The sequence below is a fragment of the Bufo gargarizans genome, chromosome 1 (genome assembly GCF_014858855.1).
Source record: "Bufo gargarizans isolate SCDJY-AF-19 chromosome 1, ASM1485885v1, whole genome shotgun sequence".
NCBI classification, from domain to species: Eukaryota; Metazoa; Chordata; class Amphibia; order Anura; family Bufonidae; genus Bufo; species Bufo gargarizans.
The window spans coordinates 232,147,218-232,164,216 of NC_058080.1; the positions used below are offsets into that span (position 1 = coordinate 232,147,218).

The following is a 16,999-nucleotide window of genomic DNA, read 5'->3' on the forward strand; positions in this document are numbered from 1 at the left end:
CAGTTAATGAAGCAGCGGACTCCTCACAGCGGTTGTGAAGGTGTATTAGTGATTGTTGGGTGCCTAGCAATTAAATAAACATTTATCGCCTCTCCTGTGGATAGGTTAAAAAAGTATTTGGTGGGAAACCCCATTTATTAATGAAATTGTCCAGCTTAAGAATAATAGTAGAAACCTTGTCTTGTTTTTTTATACAATAGAAATCAAAATGTTTCTAGTCCATCTATGTAAGGCTGTGGCGTCACAGTATATATATGTAAGTAAATGTAAAATGTTCAACTTTCAGAAAGTAAAAATACAAGTCTTTCTGGAGGCCCTCCATTGTTACCTGTGGAGCCATCGGTATCCACCGAGAAGTCATGTGCTTCAAGAAAGCCAGTTGGTAAGTACACTTTTTTTTTTTACTATTTGAATTTCTGTTGCCACATTTCCTCATTAACCTCTTTCCGACATTCGCCATTCATGTATGCCGAATGTCAGGTCTTTAAAGATGGAGCAGAGTACTATAGCTACCTGGTGCCTGCTGTTTCACACAGCAGACACCCAGGGTTAAAGTCTGCGATCAGCGGTAATGCCGATTGCGGACATTAAACCCCTCAGCTGTCAAATGTGACCACAGCATCTTAAAGGCAAAAAACCCAGACGTTTCCCGATTGGGTCACCATTAGGGGTCATTATTTCAGAAGACTTAAAGGTAGGCAGACAATGTCATAGAGCAGCAGGAAATGCTAGCAGAATGCTTGGGTGTATAGGGTGAGGCATTAGCAGTAGAAAGATGGAGGTGCTCATGCCGCTCTACAGAGCACTAGTGAGACCTCATTTGGAGTATTGTGCGCAGTACTGGAGACCATATCTCCAGAAGGATATTGATACTTTGGAGAGAGTTCAGAGAAGAGCTACTAAAACTAGTACATGGATTGCAGGACAAAACTTGCCAGGAAAAATTAAAGGACCTTAACATGTATAGCTTGGAAGAAAGACAAGACAGAGGGGATTTGATAGAAACTTTTAAATACATAAAGGGGATCAACAAGGAAATTTACAGATCTTTGAATTTTCTAATTAATAAAATTCCACTACTACAAAAAAAAGTTTTAAAAGAATATAATAAAAATAATTCTCATCACCCCCTTTCCCCCTAAAAATAAAAAAATAATAGATCTCACTGCATCCAGAAACTCCTGTACTATCAATATATTTTTTTAAAAAGTACCCCATATGTTGAATGACATAATGTAAAAAAATATATAAAAATGGCTGATTTGCCATTTTTCCATTGCTTCTTCTACCCCCAGTCAGTATGGTGATGAAAAGAAAACTGTACATTTTTTCCATAGTTTTTATTTTCTTTTTACAGTATTAAAACACAGAAAAATATTAATATGGTATCATTGTAATCATACTGACCCGGAGAATGAAGCGCACAAGTCAGTTTTACCGCATAGTGAATGCTGTACAAGCAAAACCCATAAAACTGTATCAGAATTTAATTTTTTTTTCCAGCTTCCCACTACGTCTTATGCAATATTATATGGTGCCATTAGAAAGTGCAACTTGTATCGCAAAAAAACTGCCCTCGTACTTCTACATGAACGAAAAAAGAAAAAAAAGTTATGGCTCTGGGAAGGCAGGGAAGAGGTTAATATAAGTCAGGAAGAGGTTAATATAAGCTTGTAGATAAAAGAAACCTCCAACTGGAAGACATTTTTGTATAGTTTATTTATACATGTGATTGATCATTCCTCTGGGTTGGCTTGTATATATGGAAGTTAGTGAAAAGTTGTTGAATGTAGAAACCTACCAGATTGGGAATGCAGACTTGCAGCCTGCACAATTACATGTTGCATATGAAACTGCGATTCAGCCAAACACAAATGTCATGTTGTTTCTGTTCGTTAATTATGGTATAACCAAGATGTGTACAGTGGTCATTAAAGGGGTATTCCCATCTGGGACATTGATGGCTTATTGCTAGGATAGGCCATCAATGTCAGAGGGTTATGGGTCCCTTGTCTGGGACTTCAAAAATAAACAGAGCAGTTGCACATACGCATCCACCCTCTGTTCACCATTATTGGAGTTTTGAAAATAGCCAAGCGCTTCTGTTCACTTTGGGGGTCCCGTTCTGGGGATAGGAGCAGTCTCGTTCCTCCGTTCTGATGGAGTGGCAGGTCGAGCATGCACACTGCCGTTCCATTCATTCTCTATGGGAGCACTGGAGAAAGCCAAGTACAGCACTACCATAGAGAAAGAATGTAGCGGTAGTGCGCATGAACAACCTGCCGCTCCACCTGAATGGGGAAACGGGACCCTGTTCTCATGATCTGTTGGGGTCCCAGCAATCAGCTAGTTATCCTTTATCCTGTGTATAGGGGATAACTTAAAAAACTGGGCACAATTCCTTTACCCCCTCAGGACCCAGCGATTTTCAGTTTTTGCGTTTTGATTTTTCACTCCCTACCTTCCCAGGCCATAACATTTTTATATTTTTACCCACATAACCATATAAGGGCTTGTTTTTCTGTGGGACAAGTTGTACTTTTTAATGGTGCTATTTACTATTGTATGTAATGGGAAGCTGGCATAAAATGCTATTATGCCAGTTGTATGGGTTTTGTTTTTATGGCCTTCCCTATGCGGTAAAACTGACCAGTTACAGTACATTCAGTCTCCAGGTCAGTACGATTATGCTGATACCACATTTATATAGTTTGTCTTGTGTTTTAATACTGAAAACTTTTCTTTCTTTTTTCCATAGCCATATTCTGACCCCCATATATATATTTTTTTATAATTAAGGGTATGGAGCTTTTATGAGGGTTTCTTTTTTGAGGGGCGTTTTGATCTGTTGGTATAGCTCAGCTCTCTAGGAGGCGTGACACTAAGTGAAAACTGTTAAGCCCCTCCTCCAGCAGCTATACCCTCAGCCTGGAGAGAGAGACTGACAGTTTTTGCTTAGTGTCCAAGGAGGCAAGACACTCCCTGCTCTGCAGGGCTGTTTTCTCCTTGTTTAATTTTTTATTTTTACTTTTTTTATTTTTCTTCCAGACCATCAGGGACAACAGAGACGCACTAGACCTCTCTGTTTCTCCCGGGGTCGAGCTGCGCCAGTGCCGGTCACCCGCACTGCTGCCTCCCCCACAGAAGGCAAGGTGGACCAGGGCAGCCTAGCTCCCCTGCATCCTGCCAGCACAAGGGTCGCCCGCACAGTCCCTCTTCCAGCGTCCTGCCATTACGGTGACTGCCTCAACCGCTACCTGCAGATTAGGTTCAGCCGCATCCCTCCCTTCTCCTGCCGGAGTCCCTTTTATCCTGTGAGGGAGGTGACATTATCCTTAACTAACACGGTCATTGTCCCGCAACACGGGCTCCCGGTCTCAGGGTCCCCCTTCAGAGTATTTCACGCCCTTACTGGTGCTCTGCTCAGGGCCAAGGGCCCGCTCCTGACGTTTCTGGGCGGCATACAAGGCCAGCCGACCGTCGGTGCATTCCGGTCGGCGGCGCTGTAAATTTTGGCCCAGGCTTTGTGGCCTGCTGGGCCGCAACTCCGCCACTCCTTTCCAGCCCCCTGACTCTTCCGGCCCGCGGTGTGGCCACCTGCGGCCGGCATGGGGCAATCCGATCGGCTGGGCGCTGCACTTTTTGGCCCAGGCTTTGCACCTCTGCTGGGCCGCAACTCCGGCGCTCCTTCCCGGCCCCCCTGACTCTTCCGGCCCGGTGGGACCCCGTGGCCGGTATGTACATGCGCCGCTCCGGCTCAGGTCCGACCGGTACCTCAGATACTTTGCGGGGCGCCAAAAAAATGTAGGCCCCGGCTTTGCGGCCTACTAGGCCGCAAAGTTCAGGCCTCGGTTGGAGGGGGCGGGAACTTCTCCAGGTGCAGATTCTTCCTGTCTGGAGGTGTCTCCCCCCCCCCCCCCCCCCCATTGGATCGCAGCGCCGCCCCCCCAGGCCGGATCCCTGTTAACCCTTTGGGTACGGACCGGCTCCCATCTAGAGGAGACCCTCTCAGATCTGGGCTTCCTCATGGGCCTGTATCTGCCTCTCAGAAAGGCTGTGCCCTTGTATGGTGGCCCCTATTCTTGCCTCAGAAAGGCTGTGTTTCGGTCAAGATTGTCCTTGGATCTCCCACACCGGGACTGTAGAACTCCTTCCTGTGGTGGCTACGTCGACATGGACTTTAGCCTGTCTTGTCCTGGCATCTGTCGGATGCTGGGCGGACCCTTTCGGTTCCTTCCGTCTGTCCTTCTGCTCCCCCACTCCGGGTGAATACGGGACGATGTTGCTCGGGGGCCGGCAGGACCTGTTTTGCCGACCCTTCTGCCGTGTTACTGGTCTGCGTTTGATCACATTGGGTTTTCTCCCGCTTGCCAGGCGATTCCTGGCCGTGCTTCGTCCAGGATCTGTTGTCGGACTTAGGGTTCTTACCTGGGGTTCTGTGGGAAGCGGGGAATTCCCCCTTTCTCTCCCCATGGTTCTGTCTTTCTCCAGTCCGGCCTGGGACTGGGACTCTGTTACTTAAAGTGTCAAGTGTCGGCGCTGTCCTTCCTCTTCCAGCGTTTTCTGGGCCTATCAAGACCTTCTAACACGGAGTGGCTCTTTGGTTCCTCTGTACTGTTTCCCGGTAGCTCCCTGGGAACTACATACTGAGCTCTCGGCACTCCAATCTTTCCCTTGGAGCCGTTATAGAAGTTCTCCCTACTCCTTCTGTCCTGTACAGTTGTGTTTCTGTTGCCATCGTATCTCTGACTGGTGCCTGATCGGCGGCCCTTTGTGTTCCGAGCCTTCTGTCCTTTCCCAGGACAGGGCTGTTCTCCATCCCGTCCCTTCCTTCTGAAGGTGGTATCTGCCTTCATCTCAACGAGGCTTTCGTCCTCCCCTTCCCATCCCCGGGAACGTACACTTCACCGATTGGACGTTGTTTGGACCTTGCAGTTTTAATTGGAGAGCTCCGACTCTTGTCGACGTTCGGTCTCTTGTGTTTCCAGGAGGTCCGCGCAACGGTTTGACGGCCCCCAGGGTGGCTTTCCTCCGCTTCATCAGAATGGCTATTACTAAGGTTACTGCACCGAGGGCAGGGATCTACCTTTGGTGTCACCGTTTATTTCACCAGAGCGGTCGGTACCTCCTGGGCCGGAGGCATTTCGCTTCGCCCATGCAATTGTGCAAGGCGGCGACCGGTCTTCCTTGCACGCCTTACCAGGTCCTACAGGGTGCATACTCGGACTTCGGCAGATGCTGCCTTTAGGCCGCCTAGGTTTGCAGGTGGCGGTTCCTTGATGCCTACGGGTGCTTCGCCTTGGAGCTGTGGTCCCTCCCCTCTTGGACTGCTCTCGGACGTCCCAGGGTCTTCTGTGTCCCCCAAGGAAAATGGGCGAGAAAGCGAGATTTCTCGCCCAATTCCTTGGGCGACACAGGAAACCTTGGGTATAGCTCATCTCCATAGGAGGCGTGACACTAAGTAAAAGACTGTTAAGCCCCTCCTCCAGCAGCTATACCCTCAGCCTGGAGAGAGACTTCCAGTTTTTTTGCTTAGTGTCAAGGAGGCAAGACACTCTCTGCACTGCAGAGCTGTCTTTCCGAAGATTTTATTTTTATTTTTTCATTTGTTTTTTTTCCACAGGGACAACAGAGTCGCAGTAGACCTCTCTGTTTTCCCGGGGTTGAGGTGCGCCAGGGCCGGTTATCCGCCCTGCTGCCTCCCCCACAGAAGAAAAGGAGGACCAGGGCAGCCCATGCTCCCCTGCATCCCGCCAGCACAGGGTCGCCCACCTGCAAGCCCCTCTCCAGCTACTGCCACTTCTGTGCCAGTGGCTGAAGGGGCGTCCCCAGCTGGATGGACAAGAGGGTGAAGACATCGCATGGTGAGGTGGCTAGTGCAGCCGTTCCGCTCCCCCCCCCCCCCCGGCTCCTTCCCGTTCCCGTTTCCGTTCCCGTTAGGGTCCTGCTCCTACTGTCTCTGCGGGCCTGCGTTGCCCCGATTCAGGGGCGGGCCTATCCCCCTGTCGGTTTGTGTACTGAGCGGCGCTCAAGGGGGAGGGTTACTTCAGGAGGGCCGGGTACATGCGACCGCTAAGGTCCGCGCAGGGGCCGTTCTTCCTACCTCTCCTTTCGGCTGTCCTGCAATCGCCTCCGCTTGCGGCGGAGGACTGGGAGTCGTACGGGGCATATGGTGGGTTCGGCGGCATGTGAGATTTGAATTGCGCGCAAAAAAGTTTCAGCGGGGGGCGGAGTTTTCGTGCCGCTTTTTCCTGTGCTTCTGGCCTTCAGTCAAGGGGCGGACGTCCTTCTTCCCGCGCCGCACTAGTCCCGCCTCCTCTCGTGCCTGCTTGCTGCTGTGATCGGTCTCACTGCAGGACGGATCATTGCCTCAGGTTGCCGCTGCCGTTCTTCTGCTGTTGCCGCTGCCGTCTGCTCCCACTGTGACCTGGTAGGACTGTTGACCCTCTCCACCACTGCAGCCCCCTGGCCTGGACGCCATTTTTTTATATTGCTCCAACCAACATGTCTGACCCCTTAGTGCCTGTGGGACCTTGGTATCATACCTGCACCGCGTGTAAGGCGCCCCTTCCTCAAGGGCAGTCTGACCCGCATTGCTCGGCTTGCAAAGACCCATTGCAGGGTCCGCCATCTGTTGTGTCACCCCCTGGCCTCTTGGATCCCCCTGACTGGGCTAGATCCCTCTCCCAGGCTGTAGTTAGTCTAACTAGCGTTGTGGGCCGACTTGCAGATGTGTTGCCATTGCCGCAGCCGGATGATTCCCCTGCTGGGCCCTCCGGGTCCGCTGTCTTAGCCGACCCGTCTGAGCCCGTCAATCCCAAAAACGGCCGAGGGCGGATCACCTGTCATCCTCGGATGCTTCGGTATCCCCCCCAAGGGTGCGCTCTCAGTCGGGTCCTTCCTCATTGCAGGATTTGCCCTCTGAAGGGGAGCTAGTCGATTCCGATTGGGATATGGACTCGGCACTGCCTTCAAAGCTGGCTTCTGCCGTGGGCCATCTTATTAACAATATCCGTGATACCTTTAAGATTCACGATGATCCTCCTGATCCTGAAAAAAACAGTGTTTCCTTTTTTCGCCAGAAACAGGCGTCTGCGGTTTTTCCCCTCCATGCTGACTTTTTTCGTCAGTGGTTTCTCAGGCCTGGGCCCGCCCTGATGCACGTTTTGCCCCGCCAAAAAAGTTAGATATCTGTTATCCGTTCCCGGCGGATTGCATTACAAACTGGGCGTCGCCTCCTAAGGTCGACCCCCCTGTGGCCCGTTTGTCTTACAAAGGGCCTCTCTTAGGCCGGTCTTTGCCTCCGCTTGGGCTGGAAAAGCGGTTTCAGAGTGGGCGTCTCAGCTGGATCTGGAGCTTGAATCCGACGTCCCTATTCAGGACCTCCGTGCTCTGGTTCAACTTATCGTTCAGGCCGGTAAATTTGTCTGTGAAGCATCCCTGGATGCGGGGGCTCTCATTGCCCGTTCATCTGCCCTGGCCGTTTCGGCTAGGAGGGAGCTTTGGTTAAAGGTTTGGTCGGCGGACGCCGCGTCAAAGCGGTCTCTTACTAGCCTTCCCTTCACTGGTTCTCGTTTGTTCGGGGCCCGCTTGGATGAAATCATCTCCGAAGCCACGGGGGGGAAGAGTACTCATCTTCCCCAATCCAGGACTAGGAGCGCCACTCGTGGTCGTCCCACCTTCTCCCGCTTCAGGTCTTCTTGTAGGGCTCCCGGCACCTCGCACCACTTCAGGTCCATCCACTAACCCTGTCCAGGACAGGCGTAAAAAACCTTTTTTCGGACCGAGCCCTCCTGGCGCAAGTCACAACCTGCTCGTCCTCCCGCGACCAAGCAGACCCCCGCCTGAAGGTGCGCCCCCACCCACCCAGGTGGGGGGACGTCTCCTCCTGTTCAGGGACTTCTGGCAGGCGCACGTCTCCGACGCCTGGGCCCTCTAAGTTGTGTCTTCCGGGTACAAACTCGAGTTTGCGTCCCTTCCCCCAGTTCGGTTCTTTTGCTCCCGGGTTCCCCAGGATCCCCGAGGGGCGGCCGATTTCTTTACTGCCGTTCACACCCTTCTGGACAAAGGGGTCATCGCCCCGGTTCCTATGGGAGACAGATTCAAGGGGTTCTACTCGAACCTTTTTGTGGTCCCCAAAAAGGAAGGTTCGGTTCGTCCCATTCTGGATCTAAAACGGCTGAACCGTTTCCTTCGTCTTCAGCGATTCCGGATGGAGTCTCTCAGGTCGGTGGTGGCCTCTCTGGAAAAGGGGGAGTTCCTGGCCTCTATCGACATCCAGGACGCCTACCTTCATATCCCAATCGCGCGGTGTCATCAGTGCTTTCTGCGCTTTGCAGTGGGGTCCGACCACTACCAGTTCGTTGCCCTCCCCTTCGGGCTGGCGACGGGCCCCTCGTGTTTTCACGAAGGTCCTTGCCCCTGTCCTCGCCTTACTTCGTTCCAGGGGAGTTTTTCTACTTCCATATCTGGACGATCTCCTAATCAAGGCGCCTTCTCTGTCACTGACTTCCACCAGTGTGGATCTCTCGCTACAAACCTTACGCCGGTTCGGTTGGATTATCAACCTCCCCAAATCCTCTCTTGTTCCATCCAGGCAATTGGTCTTTCTGGGGATGCTGCTGGATACGGATGCAGCGGAGGTTCGGCTTCCGTCGGAGAAGCGCCTGCTCCTTCATCGGTCGGTTCGGAGCCTTCTGACCCACCGCCATCCTTCCTTCCGGTTCAGCATGCGGGTCTTGGGACAGATGGTGTCCTGCTTCGAAGCGATTCCTTACGCGCAGTATCACTCCCGCACCTTTCAGACGGCCATTCTGTCCGCCTGGGACAAGTCCCAGGAGAGTCTGGATCGGCATTTTCCCCTTTCCCCCCAGGTTCGCTCCTCTCTCCTCTGGTGGCTGCGAACCCCTCTCCAGGGGAAGTCCTTCCTGCTGATGACTTGGTTGGTGATTACCACCGATGCCAGTCTGCGGGGTTAGGGGGGGGGGGGGGGGTCCAGACTGCCGATCAACGTACTGGAGCTGAGGGCCATCCTCCTCTCGCTTCGGCATTGGACTTCGCTGCTTCGGGGTCGCCCAGTTCGGGTCCAATCGGACAATGCCACGGCTGTGGCGTACATAAATCATCAGGGGGGCACTCGCAGCGCGGCGGCGATGAGGGAGGTGTCTCTAATCCTTCGCTGGGCGGAAGTTCATGTTCCTGCCCTTTCGGCCATTTACATCCCGGGGGTGGACAATTGGGCGGTGGATTTCCTCAGCCGGACGACGATCGACCCGGGAGAGTGGTCTCTGCACACCGACGTCTTCGAGTCTCTTTGTCTCCGTTGGGGTCGTCCGGACGTGGATCTCATGGCCTCCAGATTCAACCACAAACTTCCCACCTACATGGCCAGGGCCAAGGATCCGGACGCTTACGGGGCGGACGCGCTCGTCCTCCCCTGGATGGAGTTTTCGCTCCTCTACGTGTTTCCGCCCCTGCCTCTTCTTCCACGGGTCCTTCGGAAGATCGCGGCGGAGGGCACGCCAGCAATCCTGATAGCTCCCGACTGGCCGCGTCGTCCTTGGTACGCCGACCTTATGTTGCTCCTGGCAGACGCTCCCTTGCCTCTGCCTCTCAGAGAAGACCTCCTCTCTCAGGGGCCGATCTTCCACCAGCATTTAGTTTCGCTACGTTTAGCGGCGTGGCTATTGAAACCGCGGTCCTGACGCGGCGGGGGTTTTCTGCTGATGTGGTCCGTACCATGATTCGTGCGCGTAAACCGGCTTCCTCCAGGATTTATTACCGAACCTGGCGGGCCTATTTAACTTTCTGCGAGACCTTGGGGATTCCTCCGCTGCGGTTTTCCCTTCCCACGGTTTTATCCTTTTTGCAGTCTGGTCTGGATCTGGGCTTGGGTCTTAGTACCCTGAAGGGTCAGATCTCGGCTCTTTCGGTCCTTTTTCAGCGCCCTCTGGCTCCGCTCGGTCCAGTTAAGAGCTTTCTGCAGGGGGTTGCTCACTGTGCTCCCCCGTATCGCCCTTCCGTTCCTGCTTGGGATCTTAACGTTGTACTGACGGCTCTCCAATCTTCCCCTTTCGAGCCTCTGCGCAAGGTTTCCCCTCGCTTGTTGTCTTGCAAAGTTTTCTTCCTCGTCGCCATCACGTCTCTTCGGCGTGTGTCTGAGTTGGCGGCTCTTTCTTGCGTGGAGCCCTTCTTGGTTTTTCACCAGGACAAGGTGGTTCTCCGCCCAGTTCCAGATTTTCTTCCGAAGGTGGTGTCCGCCTTTCACCTGAATGAAGATATTGTCCTTCCTTCTCTGTGTCCGTCCCCGTCTCATCCTCGGGAACGGGATCTTCACCGTCTGGATGTTGTTCGGGCTCTGAGGATCTACCTGGATGTGACCAGACCCTTTCGACGCTCGGATTCTCTGTTTGTGGTTCCGGAGGGTCCGCGCAGGGGGCTGGCGGCGTCTAAGGTGGTTGTTGCCCGCTTCCTCAAGATGGCTATCATTGAGGCTTACCGTGCTAAGGGCAGGGAACCGCCCTTTGGTGTTACCGCTCATTCTACCAGAGCGGTCGGGGCTTCCTGGGCTCAGCGTAATCGTGCTTCGGCTGAACAGTTGTGCAAAGCGGCCACCTGGTCTTCTTTGCACACGTTCACCAAGTTTTACAGGGTGAACACTTATGCATCGGCGGATGCTGCTTTGGGCCGCCTGGTCTTGCAGGCGGCGGTGCCTTAATGCCTATGGTGCTTTTGTTCGCCTTGGATTGTGGTCCCTCCCTATTTGTGGACTGCTTTTGAACGTCCCAAGGTTTCCTGTGTCCCCCAAGGAATTGGGCGAGAAAACGAGATTTTTGTATAACTTACCAGTAAAATCTCTTTCTCGCTCTTCCTTGGGGGACACAGCACCCACCCATTGTTTTGGTTGCCCTGACGGGTGTTTTTGACTTGTTGGTGTTGCTTTGGTTACTCCTTGCCTTTGTCTTTCACTACTTGGGCACATAACTGGAAGTCTCTCTCTCCAGGCTGAGGGTATAGCTGCTGGAGGAGGGGCTTAACAGTCTTTTACTTAGTGTCACGCCTCCTATGGAGATGAGCTATACCCAAGGTTTCCTGTGTCCCCCAAGGAAGAGCGAGAAAGAGATTTTACTGGTAAGTTATACAAAAATCTCATTTTGTATAACTTGCCAGTAAAATCTCTTTCTCGCTCTACCTTGGGGGACACAGCACGCACCCATTCATTGTTTTATTCTACACGGTTTCCGGATTTGGTTTACCCCGTTGAGTAGTTGGCTTGTTAGGCCCACTTGTTGGACATTGCCTTTTCTCACTACTTGGACACGTAACTGGCAGTCTCTCTCTCCAGGCTGAGGGTATAGCTGCCGGAGGAGGGGCTTAACAGTTTTCACTTAGTGTCACGCCTCCTAGGGAGCTGAGCTATACCCAAGGTCTTCTGTGTCCCCCAAGGAAGAGCGAGAAAGAGATTTTACTGGTAAGTTATACAAAAATCTTGTTTTTTATATTTTAATAGTACGGACATTTTCAGACATAGCAACGCCCATGATGTTTACATTTTTTTTTAATTTTATTTACTCTACCCTTCGGTCTAGTCACTGCCCAGAGGGTCTTTATGAAGTTAATGGCTCCTCTCTTAGCACTTCATATCTTTCTCGAAATTTTCTCCATGTTCGGGTAGATTGTGAAACACAAGTTGCCTCTTGCCCCCAGTCAGCGAATGTAACTCCTGTTCATGGTCGCCTCTGAAGGGTTTTCCTTCTGCCGGACAAAATAGCCACTCTCCACTCAGGGGTGTCATGCCTCCGCGGCCTGTCTTGCCTGTCCATCCGGGCATGCATGAGAGTCCTGGGCAGGATGCTTACCACCTTCAAAGTCATTCCTTATGCTCAATTCCACACTCGACCTTACAACTGTTGATCCTTTTTCAATGCAACAGGTCCCCATCTTATTTGGATCGCCCAATTTTGCACCCTCTCCGGGTCCACCAGGGGCTTCTGTAGTGGCTGAACCCCTGGTCTGTCTTCCTTGGCAAAACCTTTCTTCTCCATCTCTACCAATGCCATTCTAGCCGAGTGGGGGGGCCGGGTCTGTGGTCTGAGGAGGACAGCTCTCTATAGACCAACATTCTGGAGCTCAGAGCCATTTTCCTAGCTCTTTCTCATTGGACTGTCTTCCTCAGGGTCATCCGGTAAGGATTCAGATTGACACCTCCTCAGTGGAAGCCTTTTGCGCCCAGCGTTCGGCGGAGAAAAATGTTCCCGTCCTCTTCGCTGTTCACATATCCGGAGTCAACAATTTGTCAGCTGACTTTCTAAGTCCTCAGCTTCTTGACCCAGGAGAGATTTTTCTCCAGCTCTCTTGGCATTGGGGTCTCCCAGATGTGGATCTCTTCGCCTCTTGTCTGAACCACAAATTCTGATATACATCACCAGATCCCTGGATCTCTTTCCTCCTGTTTCACTTCTTCCTCTTGTCCTCAGACGTCTCAAGCTATAATGTGTTCCAGCCGTCTTGGTGTCTCCACATGGCGTGGTACGGTACATGGATCTGGTCTTTCTGCTCGACGGTGCTCCATGGCCTCTTCCGCTGACCTCTTTTCCCAAGGACCACTAGTCGACTCCAGTTTACCTTAACGTGGCTGTTGAAGCCATAGTGAAGGCTTTGCGGTCTCTCCAAGGCCGTCATTTGGACCATGCTTAAAAGGGTTTTCCTAGATTTATTTTTTACTGATGACCTATGGTCTTTAGTATCTGATTGGTGAGGTTCCGACACCTGGGACCCCTACCGATCAGCTGTTTTGAAAAGCACTGGTGCCCCTGTGAGTGTCGCTGCTTTCTCTGTGGTTACCATGCACAGTGCCATATATTGTACAGCGGCTGTGCTTGGTCTTGCACTGAGCCCCATTCACTTGAATAGGCCTGAGCTGTGCCTAGGCCATGTGACACATGAACGTGTCATCACTCTGCCTAGGAAAAGCAGAGAGGAGGCCGTGGCGCTCACAGGAGCACTGATGCATTCTTAAACAGCTGACTGGTGTCAGACCGCCACAGGTCTCAGGATATCAAAATCTGTGTAGCACGGACAGAGAATCATTGTTAAATAATTCTGAACCCTTTCTGATAAACTTTTTATTCGTTTTGTAAAAATAAACAGTATCATATTACAAAGTAGAATAGCCAATAATCAAGATCCTTGACATAAAGAACCCCATAAATCCCCCCCCCCCCCACTGAGACCTTAATATGAATAAATAAGCACGAACATGTGTAAGACCTATTCGCTACAATAGCAGGCCATTATATCACCAACGTATCATAAGGTTAAGCGCACTGAGCTTGAATACACACAATTAGCCTCACCCCTCCCCACCAGAATTAGCCCGAAAAGATCCTTAGACTATTTTGCGAAGTCGACCATGGTCTGCTAACTCCAGATCTGTCTATCCAGGGGCCCCAAATATTGTCATATATACTCCCCTCTCCAATCCTATAACCGTATTCATTCTTGTAATAAATTCTGATATATTCGGGGGAAGCGGACCAGTGCTCTTAAAGGGGGAAAAACCTTTTAAACCATGCTGAGCTACTCGGTGGGAGAAGGAAGCTGGATCTTGGGCACATTTCAGCCACAGAATTTGTACATATTATTGTATTTGTGTAATATACCATCCATCTGTTGTGTTTTTTTTTCTGTAAAAAGTGCTATCTAGAATTTTTAAATGTGTGATGTTCTTTTTCCAGATAAACGTTCATTTGTTCATGAACAGATAACGCAAGTGATAAAGGAGAAGTTTAATGAACTGGTATCTGACCATCCAGATTATGAAAGCTGTGGAAATTCTTTAGCTGCATTTGTGATAGAAAGGGGTAAGAATATCTGGATACACCAATGGCACATTGCAAGTAGCTATGGTTAATCTATTTTGAAATTTAAAATCTATGTTGCCGTGAGTTCCAGCCCGGTTGCAGGTTTTGAGTACAAAAGACAGCAACACACAGTTGAACTGGAACTCACAGCATCATAGATCATTGTGTTACAGCGAGTTTGGCTCACATGAGCCATGGCTAGTCACACAAGCCACACATGGCCATGTCGGTGTAGCCTAAAACTGATGGAGAGTCCCATCAAACATAACTGGCTTTGTCTTGCCTGCTGCTCAAATACCGCCCTACAGCATGACAAGCATTCTTACCCCTGCCTAACCCACTTGATAATTCTGGTTACTCTTGGCATGAAGCTCCACCCGATGAAGGCAGAGCTCATTAGTGAGGCAGCCTGGGAATTGTAAAAGCATGTGAGCATGCAACTTCAAAGAATACTTTCTTGCTGTCTTGAGATGGCCACTAGAATGATTAAAGATGGCAGGGGATGTGGTAATAGCGTGGCTGCTATAAATACTATTTAGGCACACCCTATAGAAATGCTAATATTAGAGACAGAAATAAGCAAAAGAAAAAAGCAGTGCTTCTTTAACCACTTCGAGACAATTAACCACCCCCACCCCCCTTCCTGAGCAGGTGCGTTTTCCATTTTTTCAGTACATTCTACTTTGAAAACCGTAACCATTTTTTTCTGTTTGGGTATTTAAATAGAGTTTGTCAATATTTTGTCATTTTATGTATTTTTTTTTTCACAGTTTTAATCTTTTTTTTTTTTTTTTTGTTAATAGCACTAAGTCTAACTAAAATATTATTCTTTATTCCCTCTTTCCATTACACATGGTTTGATATATAGGATGTATGGGTCATAGTTGCTGGGGGTGGGTCTAGAAGGTGCGGTAGAAGTTTTAATTAATTTTTTGTGTTTTATTTTATTTTATTTTACACATTGTGCTTTTTTTATATATATATTTCTGATTTCTCCTGTAACGGGCTGACATAGTACTCGTGATCAGAGGTGATCCTAGTGGTTGGACTTGGACCCTAACCAAACAGATTGTGGATGGCTAATTTCTTTAGAATTTGTTGCATCACCTTTACAACTCCATTTACTAGAAAACTACCTTGAAATCAGGTTAAACCCATTGATGTCTATAGACTGTGTGCTTAAAGTGTGAAAAAAGTTTTTTATCGCAGCTGGTCTGGGCAAAATGTGGTTCAGAAATATGGAATTGCTTCAGATTTCACCCTCTGCATTGCAAAGAATAAAATGCGTTGGTAATCGGCAAACATATTGACGTCCTTTAAAGTTATGTGCGGATTTCACTCTTTACACTCTCCGCAGTGTGTGGATGACATTTTATATAAAATAGAACTTATCTCTATGTAGTGTCCCAAGTTATATTACAAAAGAGAGGAGATACGTAAAATGAAACATTCAAGAAAATACCTTTGGAAGCAAAATTAATGAAAATTCTGTCATTATGTTCATGTGAACTGTTTGAGAGTGGACATGTTGTGACTGACATGTCAGCGTGCTGTGTGCATGCAGGACCCCCCCCCCCCCCCCCCCCCCCCACATACTAGGCTATGGAGCTAAGAAGCCGTTAAAGCCATTGGAGACCCTTATCAGAAGCCATTATTACCCAGATCAGCTTGTATCTGATGCCATGATAATTCGTAAAAGCTTTATCCTATCACTTGTGATACTGAGATGGTCAGCTTGGGTATCTTAAGTCTAATATATGTGAAATGGTACTGTTAAAGGGAACCTGTCACCATGAAAATGCAAAGTATTCTGACAGAAGCATGTTATAGAGGAGAAGGAGATGAGCAGAATGATATATAGTTTTATGTGAGATGTTATATCTGTGCTCATTCTGGGCTGTGAAGACAAGGCTGCTGTCCTATCTGTGATTGACAGTGATCTCTGCCATAGAGGGAAGGCTGTCAATCACTGATAGGACCACCTCCTGGACTTCAAAGCCCAGAATGAGCAGGAATATAAATGAATGAAATACAGATTATACTGAATGTTTTCTCAAAAACAATATATCAAACTGCTCGGCTCCCCCTGCTCTATAACATGCCGCCTTCAGCTCAGATACAATTTTTACGTGACTGGTTCCCTTTAAGCTGGAGTATCTAAGCCTATCGTGATATTGTGCTGCTGCGCCCATGATAATTGATACTATGCTGCTTATCTGGTGTACAGAAGTCTGTCACATGTGATGTTGTGTTGTGAAGCCCTGGTGTTGTCAGCTGGTAGATCTATAGATGTCATATTTGATGCTGTATACAAGTGTATCTAAGCCTATATTTTAGACATTAATCTTTATCCGGTATATGTGTGATACTGTCTGCTGTATCTATACCGGTCATGTGTGAAACCGTGGCACTGAGCTGGTGTAACTTGTGATGGTGTACACAGGTCACAGTCACCATTGACTGCAGTGTATAGTATAAGCAATCTAATTGTATGTTCAAGTATCCCATCTGAAATATGATACTACCCATCAGAAATCCTTTGGAAATCAGAAATTATATTAGAGTAACAAAACTTTTAATTAATGTTTTAGTACAATGTCTCTAATGCCCTAGTAATACTTTTTGTAAAATACTTTTTCTCGTCTTTTCCATTGGGGGACACAGACCATGGGTATAGCCTAGGTCATTACTAGTAGGAGACACTATGCAAATAAAAAGAGAGCTCCTCCTCCACGGGCTATACCCCCATGCTCCACCGGGAGGACCCCAGTCTTGCTTAGTGTCGGATAAGGAGGTGACATTTTCGACTCTACTCCCGTTTATTTTTTTCTGCAGTGGACGCAGGGTCGCAATTCTGCTTCCCTGGTCTCTCGGTAGAGCAAGCGCCAGGGTCTAACGGACGTCCCCAGCTACCTTCCACCCTCCCCCAGAAGTTAAGTGGAACCGGGCTCGACCTGCAACTCCGGCAGCCTAACAGATTTGGGGTCACCTTCCTGCCCTCCTCCAGATCACTGCCACTCCTTGTGCCAGCTGAGAGGGGACCTCCGCTTGTGTGGATCTGAGGGCTGAGGACTGCAGGACGCAGATAAGTACACTGCCTCCCCCTGTCTCCCGGTGTGACACTTAGGGCCGCTTGG

General features: G+C 49.6%; 1 protein-coding gene across 1 annotated transcript in view; it reads left to right on the forward strand.

Moving 5' to 3' along the window:
• Window positions 1-16,999, forward strand: part of ADAD1 (adenosine deaminase domain containing 1) — an 81,331-nt gene that overhangs the window by 22,834 nt on the left and 41,498 nt on the right. Inside the window, 2 exon segments of the mRNA XM_044273118.1 lie at window positions 287-382; window positions 13,737-13,862. Of these exon segments, the coding sequence (XP_044129053.1) occupies window positions 287-382; window positions 13,737-13,862 (222 nt within the window).